Below are 22,517 nucleotides of genomic sequence, written 5' to 3' on the forward strand. Positions count from 1 at the left end.
ACTCTAGATAAAGTTTAAATACAGAAGAAAATATTCTTTGATGGTTACAAGGGCAAGGAGGGAGGGAGAGGGATATTCACTAACTAGATAGTAGACAAAAATTTTTTTAGGTGAAGGGAAGGGCAACATATAACATAGGGATAGTCAATACAACTGGACTAAACCAAAAGCCAAGAAGTTTCCTGAATACAACCAAATGCTCTGAAGGGCAGAGTAGCAGGGATGGGGGTCTGGGGACCGTGGTTTTAGGGGACATCTAGGTCAATTGGCATAACAAAACGTATTAAGAAAATGTTCTGCATTCCACTTGGGTGAGAGGTGTCTGGGGTCTTAAACGCTAGCAAGTGGCCGTCTAAGATGCATAAATTGACCTCAACCCACCTGGAGCAAAGGAGAATGAAGGACACCAAAGACACAAGGTAAATATGAGCCCAGGAGACAGAAAGGGCCACATAAACCAGAGACTCCATCGGCCTGAGAACGGAAGAACCAGATGGTGCCTGACTACCACCTATGACTGCCTGACAGGGAACACAACAGAGAACCCCTGATGAAGCAGGGGAGCAGTGGGATGCAGATCTTAAATTCTCGTAAAAAAGACCAGGCTGACTGATACTGGAGAGACCCTGATGGTCATGGTCCCCGGACTCTTTGATAGCCCAAGATTGGAACCATTCTTGAAACCAACTCTACAGACAGGGATTGGCCTGGACTGTAAGATAGGCAATGATGCTGGTGAGGAGTGAATTTCATAGCTCAGGTAGATACGTGAAAATATATGGGCAACTCCTGGCTGGTGGCGAGATGAAAAGGAAGCGGGGGACAGGAGCTGGTTGGATGGACACGGGGAACACAGGGTGGAGAGGAGGAAAGTGCTGTCTCGTTAGTGGGAGAGCAGCTGGGAGTGCCTGGCGGGGTGTGTATGGCTTTTTGTATGAGAGACTGACTGACTTGATTTGTAAACTTTCACCTAAAGCACAACAAAAATAATTACACATTAAAAAAAAAGTTAATATATTTCCCAGCTAATTCCACTTCTAGAAATCTATCCTAAAACAGTAACCAGGGATATTTTCAAAGATTTTACTTAAACATTTTAAATGTTCAGAGTAGCATGTTTCGTTAACAGCAGATAATGGAATAACCTGTATAAATACTTAAGTAGATTATCGTGTGCCTCAAGGTGAAACCTTAATCTGCCATTCACATCATGTGCTCAGAGAGTATTTAATGACATGAAACATTCTTTCAATGTAATAATGTTTAAAAGCAGGATAGGAGCCATGCCTCCCACTGGCATGAATTACATAGCTTACACATGTCCGTCTTTGTATATGTGTATCTGAGGACAGCGACTAGGCAGATATTGATGGTGGTGACCCAGCACCCACTTGCTGATGAGTGGACTCTGACTCATGGCGACCCCAGGGTGTGTCAGAGTAGAACGGTGCACCACAGGCTTTTCAGTGGCTGATTTTTTGGCAGTAGATTCTGAGGCGTTTCTTCTGAGGTACCTCTGGGTGGACAAGAACCTCCAACCTTTCAGATACAGCCAAGCACGTTAACCGTTGGCAGCACCAGGGACTTCGTGTTGATGGCAGCCAGAGGACATTTTCCTTGTATGCTTTCGGGTCTTCCACATTTCTCCTAGTACTAATGTGTGTGTGGTCACGCCAGCTGGGCTGTGCTGCCATCTTTTTCTTGTTGTTGTTTTTTTTTTATTTTTATTGTGCTTTAAGTGAAAGTTTACAAATCAAGTCAGTCTCTCATACAAAAATTTATATACACTTTGCTATATACTCCTAATTGCTTTCCCCTCAATGAGACAGCCTGCTCCTTCCCTCCACTCTCTCTTTTCATGTCCATTCCACCAGCTTCCAACCCCCTCTGCCCTCTCATCTCCCCTCCAGATAGGAGATGCCAACATAGTCTCAAGTGTCTACCTGATCCAAGAAGCTCGTTCTTCACCATGTGCTGCAGCCTTTTGACATGTCAGGGGCTGGTGGCAGACATGCAGAGATATAGATGAGCCCGTCTCTGTGGTTGCTGCCGCAGAGGGTCATCCCTTGCTTGCATTGCATGCCCAGGGCCAGCTGTGGCTCTGCGCCAGCCCTCCTCATCCAAGCCCACGCTGTGGGCCGTCCTCTTGGGGACGTCACCTGATGCCTACAGCAGGGCAGAGAGGGTGGCAGGGTGGGGGCGGCTTCTGACGTGTGGAAGTGATACCTGGGTGTGCGCTGGCCACAGTTGCTCTCAGGCTACGCTGGTCATTCTCCCCACAAGGAGGGGTGGTGTCATGAGTTGAATTGTGTCCCCCCAAAATATGTGTCAACTTGGTTAGGCCAAGATTCCCAGAATTATGTGGTTGTCCTGCATTTTGTGATTGCAGTTTTCTGTTAAAGAGGATTAGGGTGGGATTGTAACACCCTACCCAGGTCACATCCCTGATCCAATGTAAAGGGAGTTTCCCTGGGGTGTGGCCTGCACCACCTCTTATCTTACAAGAGATAAAAGGAAAGGGAAGCAAGCAGAGAGTGGGACCTCATACCACCAAGAAATCAGTGCCGGGAGCAGGGTGTGTCCTTTGGATCCAGGGTCCCTGTGTGGAGAAGCTCCTAGTCCGGGGAAGATTGATAAGAAGGCTGACAGAGAGAGAAACCCTTCCCCTGGAGCTGACACCTTGAATTCGGACTTCTAGCTTACAGGAGTGTGAGAAAATAAACTCTCTGTTAAAGCCATCCACTGTGGTATTTCTGTTATAGCAGCACTAACTATAACAGAACTAGCTAAAACAGAACTGCTTTGTTCTTAGAAATGTCTCTGAGTGGCGAGTCAAACATGTGTCAGCTCGAGGGAGCCCAGGAGCAAGTGGCTCTGTGGGTTTTACATGATTCATGTTGTTGGCTCAGTCATGTGCTGGTTGTACTGGGGCTCTGACTTGTTTGTCACTAATTAATGGACCTGTGCAACCAGCCAGGGCTTAGACACAACCGAGCGGGTCAACCCAGTCCATGTGCACATATGTGTATATGTGTTTGAGTGCAATTGCATGCATCAGTGTGTGAGCATGCACAAGGGTTTGCCTAGGGCTCCGAGTTGTGACCATGAGTGCTTACTATGAGCCAGACGTGTGCAGCGTGTCGTACCTGCTGTGACCAGGACATGGCTGGGAGGGAGGCAGAAAGAATGGGGAACAGGGAGGGCTCTCCTGAGCCAGGCTTTCACACAAAGGTGGGGAGCTGGCTGTGGGGTGGACACACACATTACATACTGTCAGGTAGACACATGTGCTCCATGATGGGAGGTGGACGTGTGTGGGATGTGAGGTGGACACACATTTGGCACTGGGAGGTGGACACATAGTTGGTGCTGAGGTGGACACACATTTTTCTTCTGTGAAGTAGACTCACATTTGGCTCTGTGAGGTGGACTCTCAATTGGTGCTGTGAGATGGACACACATTTAATGATGTGAGGTAGACATGTGTTTGAAATGTGAGGTGGACATGTTTGGTGCTGTGAGGTGGACTCACATTTGGCACTGGGGGGTGACCTCTAGTTTGGTGCTGTGAGGTAGACATGTTTAATGATGTGGGGTGGACACGTGTTTGGAATGTGAGGTAGACTCTCGTTTGGTGCTGGGAGGTGGACTCTCCTTTGGTGCTGTGAGGTGAGCACACGTGTAGTGACGTGACGTGGACACATGTTTGACGGGCTTCTACCCCCTCCCTTGTGTCTGCAGTTATGCACGGACCTCAATCAAAGCGAGTCTTGTCTTCAATCACGGCTTCAAGGCTGGAAGAAACATGCGTCGCAAGCTCTTTGCAGTCTTGCGTCTGAAGTGTCATGGTCTGTTTTTGGATTTGCAGGTGAGCATGTTAGCAGTATGTGGTGGAACAGATTCCAGGGCTAAGCGATCCAGCTGGCCTAAAATTCTGTGTTATGGGATTTGCATGGCTTATCCGTCTATGCCCCTGTTGTCGTGTGTGTGTGTGCATGTACATGTGTGTGGGTGAGATTACAAGTGCGTACATGTGTGTGCGTGTGTATGAATGTGTGACTTTGTGCATGAGTGCTTGAGTGTGCACACGTGTGTGCCTGTCCCTGCATGCGAGTGTACATGTGTGAACGTGTGAGTACACGTGTATGCATGAGTGTGCATGTGTGTCTGTACATACTCAAGTGCACACATATGGGCATGGATGTACGTGCACGCATGTGTATGTGAGTGTGCATACGCACATATGTGAGTGTGTGTACGTGTGCACGTGTGGCCGTCCACTTTAACTTGGTTGCTGACTCCCCTGTCCTGGTGCCCGGGCCTCTTCCTAAAGTGTGTGGAGGGTCAGAGGCGCTTGGTGGGCTCCAGGTTCAGGGACTAGATGCACAAAGGTGAGGGACTGGCTGTGGGGGTGGGCGTGCGTGTGCGGGCTTCCTCCTGGCCCCCCTGCAGCGGGTCTGACACTGTCCCGCAGGCGGGCGAGCAGGCCGCCCCACACGGGCCGGGCTAGGCCTCGCTGGAGAAAGAGGATGGTTTCCCATCAAAAGTTCCTCTGTTTGGTTCCGCTGACTGGTTGATGAAGCAGAGAAGACGTTCCAGAGGCATTTTTACCCTGCTTTCCCTTTCTCTTTAACTCCAGGTAAACAGTCTTCAGACAGTTTACATCAACGTTTACAAGATCTTTCTCCTGCAGGCCTACAGGTTGGTCACTGGAGCCACGCCAACACCAGAGGGAGGCACAGGGCCACGGGCGTTGGGACAGGGCCCGAGAGTCAGTTCTCTGCTGTTCTTTTGTCCCTGTGGCCTGTGCTAGGGCTTCTCAGGCTTACAAGCAAGCAGTGTCCATTTATTTTCTTTGGCAGTGGATGCCATCTCTTCTTCATTCTGGGTGCACTCCACTCCCTGAGAAGTACCTGTTTCCTGTTGTCTGTGTGATGGTGGTGTGGCCCTGGGGTGTCCCTGTGTTCCGGGCACTGACCATCGGGGGAGGGTATGACAGACCTGTTACGCAGAATCCTCAGAGGAGGGTAGGGGAGGCGGAGGGAAGGCAGGCCCTCAAGGAGGGTGTGAGGAGAAGTCCTCTGGTGAGACTGGGGGCTGAGGGAGCACAGAGCATGAAGTGTTTGCTGCCCCCCCCCACCCCTCTGCACTCCAGAAAGGAGCAGCAGAGAGCTGGCTCCCCAAACACAGCCTGGGCCACTTTGGAGGCAGGAAGCCTCTGCACCATGGAAAGGCTGTGTGAACGTGGAGTGCCGGGCTGCCTGGGGGTCAGGCACGGGAGGGTGTTCCAAGTCTGTTGTGAAACAGGGTTATTGTCTGTTACAGCAATTAAATAAGGGCCCGTGAAAGACGCATCTGTGAAAATGTCACTCCAGGAAAGCTCTTTTTTAACCCCAAAGAGTGATTCTGCCTCTGTGTCTCGGCAGCGATGGCCACGGGCCTCATTGATCCCCCTTTTTGTCAGGGAACCAAGAGGTGCGGGAGCCCCATTTGCAGAGTTCTAGACACTCCTGCAGCCCTCGAGCTGTTTCTTCTCTCTTTGGTCTTTTGTGGTTGTAGTTTTACATCTGTTTACATTTTCCTGACCGTGCACCTGTGTTGTTGCATGTACGCTGTCTTGACACCTTTCTGGAAATATATTTGGAACGTTAGTGGGAACGTAGCCACACAAGATCTTTCTTGGGGTCGGTGGCATGCTTGGGCTTCTTTGGGGAGTGCTGAGATCAGGTGACAGACTCTTGGTGTGGGTGGAGGCCAGCCCCCAGGCCCCTGGTGGCCACACGTCACCTGTGCTCTGCTAATGGGGCCCTGCTCTTCCTCCTCCCTTGCTCAGCTCAGTGTCACCCTGTTCCCCCACCATTGGGCCCCTCGCTCTGTGGGATCCTGGCCCAGGACACCTGCCCTTCGGTGGATGCTGTGGTGGCCCTGAGTTTGGGGAGGCTGCCCCATTTGTCTCATGTGAGGATCATCATGTAGCACTGTGCTCTGTGGGTTGAGTGGTGTGCAGATGACAATGGGTGCAGAGGGGGCACAGGGCGGCCTTCTCTCAGATGTGTAAGGGGAGCATGTGGGGAGAGAGGGGAGGGGAACTGGCCATGACATCACAGTGGAGGGCAGGAGAGAGGGGACGGGAGCCAGATGTGACGTCCCAGTGCTGACTGTGGTCCTCCAGAGGAGGGCAGGGGAGAGGGACAGGAGCCGGACGTGACATCCTGGCCCTGTGACTTGGGCAAGTTACCTTTTCTTAGAAAACATTTCTGAACTTGACTTTCAGGGAACATACTCCCTACCTCAGAGGGTCATTGTGAGGTGATGTCAGATTGCGTGTCTGCTCGGTACACTGTCTTAGTCTCCGAGTGCTGCTGTAACAACTGTTCAGGAGGCTAGAAGTCCAGATCAGGGCGAGACTCTAGTGGAAGGTCCTTCTTTGTCTGTTTCAGCTTCTAGTAGCTTCTGGCAACCCTTGTAGATGCATCTGTCTCTGTCATCATCTTCCTTTTCCCTTGTCTCTGTGTTTATTCTTTTCTTATATCACTCGGAAGTGATTAGGTTTAGAACCCACCCTACCCAGGCATGCCCTCATTAACGTAACAAAAGAAAACAGCTACTTCCAAACAGGGTCATATTTACAGGTACAGGGCTCAGGATTTCAATGCATATTTTTCAGAGAGACAGTCCAATCCATAACAGACACACCTTACATTATTCTAGAAAGGGCTTATGCAGGTGATGAGATTGGGTACCTCAGGCACCTGGCAAAGGACTTGTCATGTAATGCAGTACACACATCTGCACAAAGCAAACACGTATGTGCACAGAGGCATATGCATGCATACAGGTACACAGTTACACCTTATGCACACATGTACATGCGTGAACATGCATGTATACGCACGTGTGTGCACATGTGTACGTGTGCGTACATGCTTGTGTGCATACATGTACACGTGTGCACCGTACACATATAAGAACATGCATATTAACACACATGCGTGTATAAGCATGCACATAAACACATAGACATGTACATACACCTGCACACGTATGCACACATGCGCACACACAGGCACACATACATATAAGAACGCACATGCATCCATGCACAGGTGTATACGCACACACACGTACACAATCACATTTTAGCCTGGAGACTCTCCTGATGCCGCTTGTCCCTCCCTTAGGTTCCATGCGTGCGTGCTCCAGCTTCCATTCAATCAGCAAGTTGGAAAGAATCCCTCGTTTTTCCTCAGAGTCATCTCCGACACAGCCTTACGCTGCTACTCCATTCTAAAAGCCAAGAATGCAGGTACGCGCGGGGTCCAGTGGCTGCGGGGGACTGAGCCCCAGGCACCGTGTGGGTTCCGAGGATCGCCCACGGAACTGGTGAGATGGGAATTGCCCCTGCACAAGGCCATCTCACACTGTTTGCCAGCACATTCCTCAGCGGAATGCCTGTGGGCCCGTGGACGCCACTGTTGGTGTGAGCAGCATCCACCTTCTTGGCGTTAGGAAAGCCGGGACATTTGGGAGAGCGGGGTTCGGAAATGTAGAGGTGCTCACGTACCTGGAACTGCTTCTGCTACTGACGCCCACTGGTGGACGAGTCTCCCAACCTTGCGCTGACAGAGCAGGAGGTTCTTGTGATTGGGATGGGCAGGAGGACGTAGGGAATTGGCACTGGCCCTTCTGCTTTCACTCGTCCATCACACAGTGAGCTGGAAGTGCCTGGGCACCTCAGCCATGCAGCCTGCATTTGGTGCCTGTGCCCTCCTTCCCCCTGTGTGCAATGGGGGTGCATATGCAAACCTGGACCAGGCTGTCAGGAGGAGACTGAGCCCATGCAGACTCCCAGTGACCCCCTTCCCATCTCAGGAGCAGAAAAGTGATGGGAGACGCCCCTCTGCAAAGCCTTTGCCCCTCTCTCTGCTCAGGGACCCCGTCCTCCAGCTCCTGGTACGCCTTCACAGAGTTCCTCACCTCCCACTCTGCACACAGATTCTGCTGGTTGTCTGAAATCCAGCCCAGGCCACGACTCTGTGGTCCTCGGTTCGCGATTTGACTTTTTGTTGCTATTTCTGTTTTGGAGATTTCATTTGGAGAAGGAGGAGAGAAGCGTTCTGGTTGGCAGGATTCTCTGGTGCTGGTGTTGGTGCCGTCCCCAAAAGGGGTCACCTGCTTGCCTCTGGCCCGGCCCCCCAACCACTCTGGACTCAGCCTGTCCTGGTGGGCCCGAAGGCACAGCAGGCAGGCCTGAGACAAAGGGTCCCAGAGGGAACAAGGTGGAGTCGGGTGGGCAGGTTCTGAGCTTCCGTTGTTACTGCAGGGATGTCGCTAGGTGCTCCTGGTGCCGTGGGCCCGTTCCCTTCCGAGGCAGCACGCTGGCTCTGCCACCATGCCTTCCTGCTCAAACTGTCCCGCCACCGAGTCACCTACAAGTGTCTGCTGGGGACACTCAAGACAAGTGAGCATGGGTTGAGGGAAGCCCCGGTCACAGTGCTGAAGCAGCAGCCTTGTCTGCTCGGCGATGGGGAGTGGATGTGTGGGGACATGGGCGGTTAGAAATGCACATTCTAGCCCCACCTCTCCCAGGGTCTGATCTGGCTGGGTTGGGGGGGACGCCAGGGACCCATGCTTAGAAGGTGCTTCCCCAGCGAGTGGGTGTTCCTGGGTCATGGGCTCCCTCACCTGCCCCCAGAAGGCCAGGGCACTGCTGGGCCAGTCTGCTTCTAGCTCCCATCTCATGGGCCTCTGGTCCTCGCTACCTCTCCTGCAGCCCCGAGGCCTGCACTCCCATCTCCCCTCAACCCCAACAAACCCCAGTCTCCTCCCTGCCTCTCCCCTGTACTGGCAGGCCTGCATGTCCGCACCTGGAGTGCGTCCGCACTCAGTAAGAGCGGCGGCTATCCCCTGGGCCACGGGGAGGGCACTGGCCTCACATCAGGGCCTCTCACTTCAGTGATTTCCTTGCAGCCAAGATGCAGCTAGGCCGCAAGATCCCGAAGGCAACAATGGCCCTGCTGGAGGCTGCTGCCGCCCCCTCCCTGTGTGGGGAATTCAAGACCATCCTGGACTGAGGGCAGGAGGCCCCTCCAGCAGCCTGGGACGAGCTCAAGGGCAGGTTTGGGCTGGGCGGCCAGCAGCCACCATGGCATCTGCTTCTTCTTAGACCTCAAGAAGGGACTGTTGGGCTGGCTGGTGGGGGAGGCTCTTTGTGGCTGCTGTCCAGGCCCACTCCCTGTGCCACCTCGGGGTGTACTGGTGGCTGAACTGTCTCAGGAGCAGGGCTTGTCCTGATGTGGAGCCAGTGGTAAGGGGTCTGTCCCTGCTTCTTAGGAGCAGAGTCCACCCAGCGTGACCTTCTAGTGGCCCAGGGTGTCCATCCTGCATCAACTAGTGACAGTTACATTTAGACATTACTGTTAGTGATGCCCCGGGGCAGTAGGGGAACCGACCTTTTAGCTGGAGACTGAAATCTGCTCTGGTCCTCAGTGGTGGGGCCTCTCACCCACCCCCTTCACCACGGGGCTGTCATGGAGGACCTTGACTTTCAGACTCAGGGATGATACCTCGGCTGGAGCTGCAGCAGGCACGTCCTGCTTGGTGCAGGGACGCACTGGGGGTGCCTCTGGCACGGGCTGGGCTGTGCCCTGCTGCCCACACTTGCCCTGGGAGCACCCCCAGCCATCATCCGAACTCACCAGTTTATGGGGCCCAGAGCTGCATCCAGAGCCCACCCACCCCAAATTACGCTTTCCAGCAAGCAGAGGGACGAGTCATCAGTTTAAGTCCTGTCCACCTGGCCTCACCCATACCTGTGACCTTGCTCCACGCCACCCACTGGCCTCCTAAGTGTCCACACCCCGCCTGCCCACTTGCCCACCTGGGACACTGCACCAGCCTCTTCTGCTCTTGGACTGTTCTCCCTGCGCTCTCCTGTGGGCCTGCTCAGCCCACGGCAGCAATTGCTCTTCTTGGTCCTCGCTCCCAAATCGCCTGCAGTTCCCACCCCAAGCTCGGCCCTCTTGACCTCACTCCTCGTGGCGCCTTCATCCCCTGTAACTCCCTGGCATCAGCCTTGATATGAGTGGCAGAGGGTCCCTGTGCTCTGCGCCTTCCCTGCTGTCACCCCTGAGGACTTGCCACTTATTGTCCACCATGGGGGAGGATGCTCAAAGCCTGCCCCACCTTCCCCTGCCTCCCCCTCCCTCCCCAGAATCCCACACCCGCACTTGTCCAATACCACAGATGTCTGACCCTTTCCCTGAACGCCACCTCTTGTCTAACCGACCATGTCCTTCCTGGTCCCGAGTTTGGACCCTTCCCTCCATGTTCCCCCAGCCCACCCATCATGAGCCCTGGATCCCCACCATCCATGTGACCTTTGGGGGCTCCGTATACAGGTGAGCATAGCCCACTTTCTGCAGCCTGGGTGGGAACTGAAGGGTGTGTCTAAACAGGGTGAGGGCCCTGCAGGAAGAAAATAACTTTTGGTAATTTTTCCTTATCCTCTTAAAATGTCTCTTCTTGTATTTGTTTTATAATGCATATTAAAAAAAAAAAAAAAAGTTGCCCGTGAGCTGCCCCCTGACTCCTGGTGACAGCACGTGTGTCAGAGTAGAACTGTGCTCCACAGGGTTTCCAATGGCTGAATTTTTAGAAATAGATCCCCAGGCCTTTCTTCTGAGGTGCCTTTGAGTGGACTGGAACCACCAACATCTTGATTAGTAGGATTGTACAATCATCACTTGGTATCCGCAGGGGATTGGTTCCAGGGCCCCCGGGGATAGCAGGATCTTTGAACGCTCAAGTCCCTCATATACAAAGATGTAGTGTTTACATAGCATCGGCTCCTGATCATATGCCACCTCTTGAAATGGTTGAACATTGACCAATTCTGTTTGGAATAATGGCTCTGTGTATTCCTTCCATCTTCTTTTGATGCTTCCTGCGTTGTTTAATATCTTCCCCATAGAATCCTTCACTATTGCAGCTCGAGGTTTGAATTTTTTTCTTCAGTTCTTATTCTGCTGCTATTCGTAAGGTTTTCAGTGGCTAATGCTTTTCAAAAGTAGACTGCCGGGTCCTTCTTCCTAGTCTGTCTTAGTCTGGAAGCTCAGCTGAAACCTGTCCTATATGGGTGACCCTGCTGGTATCTGAATACTGGTGACATAGCTTCCAGCATCACAGCAACACACACGCCCCCACAGTACGACAAACTGATCAGGGACCGATGGTACTGAAGGAAGAAGTCCAAGCCACTCTGAAGTCATTGGTGAAAAACAAGGCTCCAGGAACTGATGGAATATCAACTGAGATGTTTCAGCAAACAGATGCAGCGCTGGAGGTGCTCACTCGTCTATGCCAAGAAAAATGGAAGACAGCTTTCTGGCCAAATGACTGGAAGAGATCCATATTTATGCCTATTCTCAAGAAAGGTGATCCAACCGAATGTAGAAATTATAGAACAATATCATTAATATCACACACAAGCAAAATTTTGCTGAAGATCATTCAAAAATGGCCGCAGCAGTATATCGACAGGGAACTGCCAGAAATTCAGGTTTGTTTTAGAAGAGGATGTGGAACCAGGGATATCATTGCTGATGTCAGATGGATCCTAGCTGAGAGCAGAGAATACCAGAAGGATGTTTAAAAAAAAATTTACCTGTGTTTTATTGACTATGCAAAGGCATTCAACTGTGTGGATCATAAGAAATTATGGATAACATTGCAAAGAATGGGAATTCCAGAACACTTAATTAAGTGCTCATGAGGAACCTTTACATAGATCAAGAGGCAGCTATACAGACAGAACAAGGGGATACTGATTGGTTTAAAGTCAGGAAAGGTGTGCAGCAGGGTTGTGTTCTTTCACCATACCTATTCAATCTGTACACTGAGCAAATAATCCGAGAAGCTGGACTATATGAAGAAGAACGGGGCATCAGGATTGGAGGAAGACTCATTAACAACTTGCGTTATGCAGATGACACAACCTTGCTTGCTGAAAGTGAAGAGGACTTGAAGCACTTACTAATGAAGATCAAAGACCACAGCCTTCTGTGTGGATTACACCTCAACATAAAGAAAGCAATAATCCTCACAACTGGACCAATGAGCAACATGATAAACGGAGAAAAGATTGAAGTTGTCAAGGATTTCATTTTACTTGGCTCCACAATCAACAACCATGGAAGCAGCAGTCAAGAAATCAAAAGACGCATTGCATCAGGTAAATCTGCTGCAAAGGACCTCTTTAAAGTGTTGAAAAGCAAAGATGTCACCTTGAAAACTAAGGTGCGCCTGACCCAAGCCATGGTATTTTCAATCACATCATATGCTTGTGAAAGCTGGACAATGAACAAGGAAGACCGGAGAAGAGTTGATACCTTTGAATTGTGGTGTTGGCGAAGAATATTGAATATACCATGACCTGCCAAAAGAACGAACAAATCTGTCTTGGAAGAAGTACAACCAGAATGTTCCTTAGAAGCAAGGATTGAACCGACTCGGTGGCTCCTAACAACAACAACAGTGTTCACATATAATCTATGCACAATGCCCAATATACTTTAAATAATCTCTACATTACTTGTAATACTTAGTACACTGTAAATGCTGTGTGAACGGCCGTTAATGCTCACACTTAACACTTAATGCTTTCTCAGTCTTTACAATCACTTTATCACAAACCAGAGAGACCGTTTTTTGCCGTTGTAGGGGCAGCACTAACACTTCAACGGACTTTAGCTTCTTTCTGCTTTATTGCGCCAATGCTCCTTTCCTTCTTGACCTTATGGCCCACTTCAGCAAGTGACATGCCACTTTTCAAAAGATCTAAGATTTTTATTTTCTCATTGAGAAATAGCACTTTATGCTCCCTCTTAGCCTTTGAGAGATTGCATTGACCACCTACTTGCTTTTTGTTTGTTATATTGTTAGGTGCCGTCGAGTTGGTTCGGACTCATAGTCACCCTATGTACAACAGAACAAAACACTGCCTGGTCCTGTGCCATTGTCACAATGCTTGTTATGCTTCAGCCCATTGTTGCAGCCACTGAGTCAGTTCATCTCATTGAGGGTCTTCCTCTTTTTCGCTGACCCTCTACTTTACCAAGCATGATGTCCTCCAGGGACTGATCCCTCCTGATAACATATCCACAGTATGTGAGACAAAGTCTCATCATCCTTGCTTCTAATGAGCATTCTGGCTGTACTTCTTCAAAGACAGATTTGTTCATTCTTTTGGCAGTCCAAGGTATATTCAACATTCTTCGCCAAAAGTGTAATTCAAAGGCATCAATTCCGTCTTCATTGCCCAGCTTTCACGTGTGTATGAGGCGACTGAAAACACCATGGCTTGATTCAGGCACACCTCAGTCTTTAAAGTGACATCTTTGCTTTTAAACACTTTAAAGAGGTCTTTTGCAGCAGATTTGCCTAATGCAATGCGGAGCTTGATTTCTTGACTGCTACTTCACGGGCATTGATTGTAGATCCAAATAAAATGAAACTCATGTCAACTTCAATCTTTTCTTCCTTTATCATGATGTGGCTTATCGGTCCAGTTGTATCTTTGTTTTCTTTATGTTGAGGTGTAATCCATACGGAAGGCTGTGGTCTTTGATCTTCATCAGTAAGTGCTTCAAGCCCTCTTCACGTTCAACAAGCAAGGTTGTGTCATCTTTATATCACAGGTTGTTAGTGAGTCTTCCTCCAATCCTGATGCCCTTTTCTTCTTCATATAGTCCAGCTTCTCTGAATGTTTGCTCAGCATACAGATTGAATAAGTATGATGAAAGGATACAACCCTGACACACAGCTCTCTTGATCTTAAACTGTGTAATAGCCCCTTGTTCTGTTTGAATGACTGCCTCTTGGTCTAAGTACAGGTCCTTCATGAGCATAATTAAATGTTCTGGAATTTCTCTTCTTGGTAATATTATCAATAATTTGTTAGGATCCACATAGTTGAATACCTTTGCATAGTCAATAAAACACAAGTAAACATCCTTCTGGTATTTTCTGCTTTCAGCCAGAATCCATTTGACATAAGCAATGATATCCCTTGTTCCACGTTCTCTTCTGAATCCAGCTTGAATTTCTGGCAGTTCCCTGTCAATGTACTGGTACAAGAGCTTTTGAATGATCTTCAGCAAAATTTTACTTCTGTGTGATATTAATGACATTGTTCAATAATTTCCACATTTGTTGGATTACCTTTTTTTGGAATGGGTACAAATATAGATCTTTTGCTTTTTAGGAGCCATTTTTTCACAGAAACAAAGGCGCACGAAACACAAGTAGTGAACAAATGAGATGCGAAACGAACAATGCTCAGACACCGAGTGCTGGAGAGACTGAGGATCTGTGGGGTGGCGGGCGGCTACAGCAGGGGATGCTGCACATAATTCCTGTGGATTCAGCCATGTGCTTGTCATGTGGCAAATTCAAGTTTTGCTTTTGCAACTTTTTTTTCTTTTTGAATATTTTGTATCCAGTTGGTTGAATCTGTGTATGCAGAACCCATAGATACAGTGGGGTGACTGTTCTATTAACTATTCGCACCACCCAGGGACTTCTATGATATGTTGTGTAGGATTTAAGAAATTCAAAATTAATAGAGATACTCAGGTTTGTCATTCATAAACTTGTTGAGTTTATTGCAAAGTAGTTATGGCAAGGCACGTGAGTAAGACCTCACAGCATTCACTTAGAACCAGAGAATCAGAATTAACAATTACAGTGTTAGTTCAATGGCTAGCAGCCAAATCTTTAGGATTCAGGCTTTTACCTTTAATGAGATGTCTCAAGAGAAAGGCTTAACCATGGCTCAAACTCTGCAGAGGTCCCTTGTAGCTAGGGGCCGAAGTTGGCAGCAGCAGGCAGAATCTCAGTTCCATGTCTGCCTTCTCTCAGTGAGTGAGCAGAAATTTAGGGTTTATATGTGAATTTGCCACTTTAGCTCCACACAACAAGGGCCAGCGTGATGTCAAAGACTAGCACATTACGGCTTTTCTCCAGGGTTAGACGGTAACCTAAGGATGCATCTTTTCTTCAAGGTTAGAGAGAGATGAGGGAGGTTGTTTGGATTATGTCTTCTTGTGTCACAGCATTCTGGATCAACGTGAATGTAAAGGCTGTTTATGTTCTTTAAATACTTCTCATGCTTCTCTGTTTCCATGTCTAAGTTCAGAAATATTCTAAATAGCTTTCTTATGATTTACAGATTTCTAATGACGTAGTTAATGGTCTCACAAAGGTAGACATTTCTATTTTCATATTATGAGTGCTTATACTTATGTATTTTGAAAGTATAATATTGAATAACAAGGCTTGAGATAATTATAGAAACATACAGAACACTGTAAATACCATTGTATGTAATTATAAATGTGTACACGAATATTAGCTGATCAAAATAGGCTCTGCACCTGGCTGGGGTTGGGGAGGGGAAGCAGGCAGGGGACAGTCCAGGATTCCAGATGGTAGGTCCTCTTCTGCCTCATGGGAAGCCTCGCCTTTAGCACCCGAGGCAGGTCTGTCAGGAGAAGGAAGGGGAGGCCTGTCATGGAGGAAGTGCTGGCTTGAAGGGGCTTCTTTCTTGTCAGACTCCTCAGAGGTGTTGAACCTTGTGACCTTCAATAAGAGGTGGAGGATACAGAATTCGGGCCCCTTCTGAGAACTCCTTAGCTCAGGTTTATGCCACATTTCTCCTCTGGCTGTTATCTTCGCTGATTCTTGAGGGCAGGCCCTGGTGATAAGGCGCTCCTCCCCTCCAGACTCCCTGTCTTCTTTCTCCTTATCTACGTGCTCTCTAGACCCAGGTGGGTGGGGTGTGTGTCTATGGCTAGGCCTGCCCTCCGTTTGCTCCATGTCTGTACTCTCCATCATCGGGCTTCCTAGGGGTTGGTCTGCCTCCTCTCTATACCCCACATCTTGACACCTTGGTGCCTCTGACCACCTTCGGTGCCCCTGACCACCACGGTGCCCCCTTGTGGTCTTGTGTGTCTGCTCTTCATTTAGGGGGAGTGTTGGGCTGCCTGACCGTGCAGTCACCGAGGTCACCTCGGGCACACGAGCTGGGGTAGGGCAGGTTTGTCGGCCTTCAGGTACCTGGTAGAGCTGGGAGGGGGTGTATAGCACTGTTGGTGGGGGGTCTCACTGGTGGGTGGGAGTGTGAAGCCTTCTTAGGAGGTGCTGTTGGAACTGGGTCCCCAAGTATCTTAGTGTCATAGAGCCTCCGTAGCAAGATACCACAAGGTGGGTGGCTTGAAAGAAGGGATTTTGTAGTCTCACAATTTGGGAGGCTGGAAAGTACAGAATTCAGGGCATTGGCAGAGCTAGTGCTCAGCTCTAGCAGCTCTAGGGGAAGATTCTTGTCAGCAACTCTGGTGCTGAGGTGGAGCCTTCCTCATGTGTGTGACTCAGTTTCCACGTCTGTTCTCTGCTTTTATAAAACACCACTTAGAAGGGACTAGGATCAGGAGCCATCCTACTCAGTTTGGTTTAACGGATATCAAAAGAAAAAACTATTTCCAGATAAGGTCCCACTCACAGGTACGGGGGCTGGGACTTTAGTGTATCATTTTAGGGACACCTTCAGTTCCTAGCACCGTGGGTGAGGTTTACCAGTGACGAGGTAGGTAAATGATGCTCCACGCGAGGTCCTGTGGAGGCCGAGGCGGCTCCTGCTTACAGAACAGGGCAGAGTCCTCACACCCGCAGTGGGGCTACTGCATTGAGGAGGAGGGCTCAGAGAAGGCCAGAGAAGTGGGCTGTAGTCAGGAAGGGGTGGCAGGTCATGAGGGGTTCAGCCCAGGCGCTCTCTGCTCAGAATCGGTGTTATGGCTATGTTCGGCTGGGCCTGGTCTCAGGGCCCAGAGAGAACGGGTGGGCCCGCCTTGGACATGCAAGAGATGGTCAGCTCCTGACGGGGCGAAGAGGCTGGCCAGCTCTGGTGGCAGCTGCTTGTTGGGGGAGGAACGAAGGTTCTGAGGTGATGTAGGGAGATTGGCGCAGCAGTGGATTGCACATCTCAACCTGACCCATCCCCTAAGGGAGTGTTAAGTCACAAGTGCTGCACCTCTCCCCTCCCCGCCCCCAGTTTCTGATTCAGCAGATCTGGGAGGGGCCTGACATTTGCATTTTTAACAAGTTCCAGGTGATGCTGACCCTGCTGGTTGAACCTGGAGGAGGCCTTGCTGACCCTGGAGGTGTGCACTGGACTGTGGGCTATATCCTGTGCAGCGGCCCCAGGTCAAAGCAGAGGCAGCAGCTGGCTCAGCCCACCATCAGGAGTTTGAGGGGATGCAATGGGAGGGCAGGGAGGTGAGGGGCACCACAGACACTGGCCAAGGCCGCCTGGGAAGAAGCGAAGTCTGGAGGGGCCTGGGGTTTGGGTGACAGTGAGGGAGGGGACAGCTGAGCAGGGCGGGGTCTGCAGGTCCACCCACAGGTGCTAACGAAGCCCAAGACGGGCACTTGCCTGAACATTCCCCTCTGAGCTGCCTGCAGGCGTAAGTTCATGAAGCCCCACAGGTCTCCTTCGGCTCTTTCTTCCCTGCCAAATGGACCAGAGCTCTCCCTCTGGCAAGCATGACACACCTTCCAAACAGTGTAGGGCCGCTATAGACGTGGTGGGTCCTGGACAAGGGCCTTCCACAGATGAGGGATTCAGAAGGGTTGCCTCAAGAGGAAGTGGAGAAGCAGCCCCAACGGGGAGGGGTGCAATTGACATCTGAAGAAGCAGCTTTCCCCAGGGCTGCCCTGTCCCCTCTGGGGGTGGTATGTAGGGTCCTGGCCAAGGTGGATGAGGAGTCTCAGCAGCTCTGCATCATTCTGGGTGCTTCCAGGATGTCTGTGAAGAGGCCTCGGAGCACGGTGGGGCTCTGAGTGTGCCTGGGATGGGCTTCATGTGCTACCACAGAACAAATGAGGCACAAGGGAGTTTGGTTATGGCCAGTGGATATCCCTGTTTACATTTGTGCCGCTCGGATTGCTCTGAGGACTGACCAAGCCGGTGGTTTATGGTGGGCCCAAGTTCACCCCAAGCCCACTGCCTGTCATAAACGCAGTGTCATAAAGGCAACGGCAGTGCCTGGGCTCCGTGACAGGAAGGATGAGTAACAAGGATGCTCCTGCTTTCCCACTTGGGTGCCTTCCTGTTGTAAACAGAGGAAGGCGCTCGCCCAGGATCTGGGGCAGAGGACACACAGGGGAAGGTCCAACAGAATGAGGGGAATCCCTGGAGCTGGCGCCAGCCAAGGCCCTTCATATGTGACTCAGCTTACCTGTCCACCTGCCGAGGAGAAGGTCCACAGGATTAAGTCTCCGCCCTGTTTTCTGAATTTTGATAATAGACTGGGGCCTGTGCAAGATCCACTTTAGGTCAGTTCATTAGTTAGCTTTCTACAAGCTTCCAGAATCTTCCTTCTCTCACCGAATGCATTTCATTGTGTTTTCACTCAGGATCACTTGTATCTTTTTTAGAGTTAGCTGTCGAAGAAGACATGTGCTTCAATATGACTTAGCTGTAATACTAAGAACTTTCTTTCTGATTTAGCTCTTTTTAAAAAACCACTCTGTAGACTGTCAAATCTTGGGGCAAAATATGAAAATAATAAAATTTAAAAAGGAAAGAAAAATTCTGTTTCTCTAGGCTTCCCTAGATGCAAACAACATTCGAAGAAGCTCACTGTTATGGATTGAATTGTGTTCCTCAAAAATGTGCTCCCCAAAAAGAAAGAAACAATCTTTGATGGTTATGAGGGAGGGGAGAGGCGGGGAAGGAAGAACACTAGCTAAACAATAGATAAGTGGCAACTCTGGTGAAGGGTAAGACAGTACACGATACTGGGGAAGCCAGCACAACTTGACCAAGGCAAGGTCATATAAGCTCCAGAGACATATGCAAGCTCCCTGAGGGACTGAATTACTAGGCTGAAGGTTCAGGACCATGGTTTTGGAGGACATCCAGCTCAATTGGCATAATCATAGTTTATAAAGAAGATATTCTACATTCTGCTTTGGGTAAAGTAGCATCTGGGCTCTTAAAACTTGTAAGTGGCAATCCAAGATACTCTACTGGTCTCACCCCGTCTGGAGCAAGGGAGATTGAAGAAAACCAAAGACGCAAGGGAAGGATTAGTTCAAAGGACTAATGGACCACAACTACCACAGTGTCCACCAGACTGAGTCCAGCACAACTACATGGTACCTGGCTACCACCATCAACTGCTCTGACAGGGGTCACAATAGAGAGCACTAGACAGAGCTGGAGAAAAATGTAGAACAAAATTCTAAGTCACTCACACACGAAAAAGACCAGACTTACTGGTCTGAGAGAGATTGGAGAAACCTGGAGAGTATGGCCCCCAGACACCCTTTTAACTCACTAATGAAGTCACTCCTGAGGTTCACCCTTCAACCAAAGATTAGATAGGCCCATAAAACAATACAAGACCAAATGGGTGCACGAGCCCAGGGGCAAGGATGAAAAGGCAGGAGGGGACAGGAAAGCTGGTGATAGGGAACTCACGATCAAGAAGGGGAGAGTGTTGACACACTGTGAGATTTTACACCCAGCAGTCTGATCCGGGCTGGGTATCCAGGGACATCCAGTCGGTGCCCTGGCTCTTTTCTAAATTCAGTGTTAATGTAAAATACCCATCTCATGTCAACTTGAGGCACTGTCAGCACCCCGATTGCCAAGAGCCGCCCGTTATCCCTGTTTAGGGCCAGTGGCAGGACTTAAAACCCTCTCTGTAAGTGTGGCTTGTCAGGAGGTCACAGAGGGAGAGTCCCACAGAGCTGCCTTCAGGGACACAAGATCCCTGTGCTGTGTCTGGTTCTGAGCAAGTTACTCCACCTTCTTCATCCATGAGTTGACAATGACAACACCGTAGGGGAGCCCTGATGGCTCTCTCCCCTACACACACTCTGGTGACTTGGCCCCAAACCAACCAGCTGCCATCAAGTTGATGGTCCAATTCATGGTGATCCTGTGTGTGTCAAAGTAGAAGTGTACTCAACAGGGTTTTCAGTGACTGATTTTTTTGAAGTAGATCACCACACCTTCTGAGTCACCTCTGGATGGACTGGAACCTCCAACCTTTCAATTAGTAGCCAGGTGTGTTAGCTGTTTGCACCATCTGGTTTGTCAATCCCTCTTCCATGAGATTTGATGTCTGGACCCTGGGAGAGAGACCATCTCACCTGGACCGTGAGCAAAAAAGACACTACAACATCATTAGAGAGACCCAGCTTGAGAAGCTGCAAGGTGGAGAGAGAATCCCATGGATGCTATGTGCATGCCTGAAACCAGCAAGGCCTGAAGTCCACCTTTGGTCTTAACCACTTCTGAGAGCGAATAAATGTCATTTTGGCTCAAGTTAGTTTGAGTTCATTTTGTGTTGATGACAATGGAAGGAGTACTAACTAATAGGAACAACCCACAGGGTTCAAATGAGGTCAAAATTGTGAATGCTGAGCCCAGTAGCCCCGTGCCTCATCTTTGCAATAACTCCAGCATACGGACTGGACTTTCTTTGTGCCATGTCATCAGGGCCCATGAGAAGGAAGAGGAGAGCGTGGCAGGGTCCTAAGCATCTATTCCAAGCCTGCCACTCTGCATCCCTCAAGTCCTTCCCACCTGGATGGCGGGGTGTGGCGATGGAGGGTCAAAGTGCAGGACTCAACACCTGCTCACGAGGCCCAGGACACATTTTAATACTTAATTCCTCTGTAGGCGGGCTCTAGAGGACACACTTTTGTTTACTCTGGTGTCTGGACTGGCAAGGATAGTGTCAAACACCTACAAGTATGCCGGGGTGTTTATGTTGTTTTTAACTGTTGGCACCCCAACTCATGGCCACCTCATACACAATGGAACAAACACTGCCTGGTGCTGTGGCGTGCCCATGATTGGTTGCAGACTGGATGGCTGTGATCCACAGGGTTTTCACTGGCTGATTTTCAGAAGTAGCTCACCAGGTCTTTCTTCCTAGTCTGTCTTAGCCTAGAAGCTCCACTGAGACCTGTTCAACATCATAACAATGTACAAACCTCCACTGACAAATAGGTGGTGGCTGCACACGAGGTGTATTGGCCGGGAAATGAACCCAGGCCTCCCACATGGAAGGTGAGAATTCTACCACTGAACCACCTCTACTCCCAGGGTTCTTAAAACCTGCTCGACCTCATAGTCGGCTGGAACATCTTTCAGCACCCTGGACAGTATCTGCGTGGCCATTTGTTTTTTTAAAGAACCGAAAAACCAAACCTTTGCCGTTGAGTCAATTCCGGCTCATAGTGACCCTATAGCACAGAGTAGAACTACCCCATAGGGTTTCCAAGGAGCACCTGGTGGACTCAAACTGCCGACATTTTGGTTAGCTCTTAACCACTATGCCGCCAAGTTTTCTAATCATTTCTTTAAAAGGTGGTTACAAAGATGTGTTCTGGGTTTACTGGTGGCTGCTCCTGGCAGAATGAAGCCAATCGTCTCTGTGCAGCAGGTCAGAATCAAATCTGTGTCCAGGACCGGGTGCTGAGTGGCAGCAGTGGCCAGCAAGTATTGCCACTGGAAGGTGGGAAGGAGGGATGCTCGGGCAGGTGGAGGTGAGCGAGCAGGTATGGAGTTGGGGGGTGAGGAGGAACATTCTGGTGGCTCCTTTTTATCTGTGAAGTAGGAGGAGGGTTATAGCTGAGGGGCTGTGCAGTGAGCTTGAGGCTTGGGAGGCACCGGGTGAGTGAGAATGAATGAGTGAGTGAATGACTGACAATCCTCACCCCTCGGAAATAATAGGAATTTTGATTCATAATCAAACTTTCTCTACCTTCTTGAAAAACAAATTTGACAGTTTGGAGAAAGTTAGAATTGGCAAAATGCAATGCTTCTCAGTGATACCTCAGGGAAGAGCTCTGCCCCCCTGCCCCGACCCTCTCGGGAGCTGGCAGCCCTCGGGGCTCCAGCCAGATCCTGCTACCTGACACCACTTACACTGGGAGAACTTGCCCTGGGATGTGAGGAGGAACTGCTCAGAGACATTGGGTTGGCTCAGTGGGCACCTGGTGGCCCGTGGCCTGTGGAGACGCAGGACAGTGTCCAGCCACCAGTGGTCCCCCATTGTGAATGTGGTCATGACAGATGGGCCACTGTGACCCCAGATGCTTTCACGTAAAGAAAGCGGGCTCAACAGGCCAGGTGCTTCCCTTCTTGGAAATGCCCTTCCTGAGCTCAGTGCAGAGAACCCCTCATCCACCTTCGGGATTGTCCTTGGGGCTCGACTTCTGTGACTCACGTGACATGGATGTCACCAAATGAAGGGTGTTCACAAGGGCCTGCTCAGAGACCCCTTGGCCTGACCCTGCTTGGCAGTTTGGACACCCTAGCTGTTTTGCCAGCTGAGACTGCTCTAGGCTGCCAAGGTCAGGGTGGACTCACCTGTGTGGCAGCGTGAGGCCAAGAAGGCCATGTCCTGTACGACCTCCAGGGGCGGCATTTACACAGTCTC

General features: G+C 50.0%; 1 protein-coding gene across 1 annotated transcript in view; it reads left to right on the top strand.

Moving 5' to 3' along the window:
- TERT (telomerase reverse transcriptase) overlaps positions 1 to 11,124 on the top strand; it is a 55,131-nt gene extending 44,007 nt beyond the window's left edge. Inside the window, exons 12-16 of the mRNA XM_064270593.1 lie at positions 3,742 to 3,868; positions 4,640 to 4,701; positions 7,182 to 7,306; positions 8,324 to 8,461; positions 8,971 to 11,124. Coding sequence (XP_064126663.1) covers positions 3,742 to 3,868; positions 4,640 to 4,701; positions 7,182 to 7,306; positions 8,324 to 8,461; positions 8,971 to 9,074 — 556 coding nt within the window. The 3' untranslated portion in view covers positions 9,075 to 11,124. The remainder of the gene's footprint in view (positions 1 to 3,741; positions 3,869 to 4,639; positions 4,702 to 7,181; positions 7,307 to 8,323; positions 8,462 to 8,970) is intronic.
- Positions 11,125 to 22,517: the final 11,393 nt, after the last annotated feature.

The sequence above is a fragment of the Loxodonta africana genome, chromosome 2, assembly GCF_030014295.1.
Source record: "Loxodonta africana isolate mLoxAfr1 chromosome 2, mLoxAfr1.hap2, whole genome shotgun sequence".
Lineage (NCBI taxonomy): Eukaryota > Metazoa > Chordata > Mammalia > Proboscidea > Elephantidae > Loxodonta > Loxodonta africana.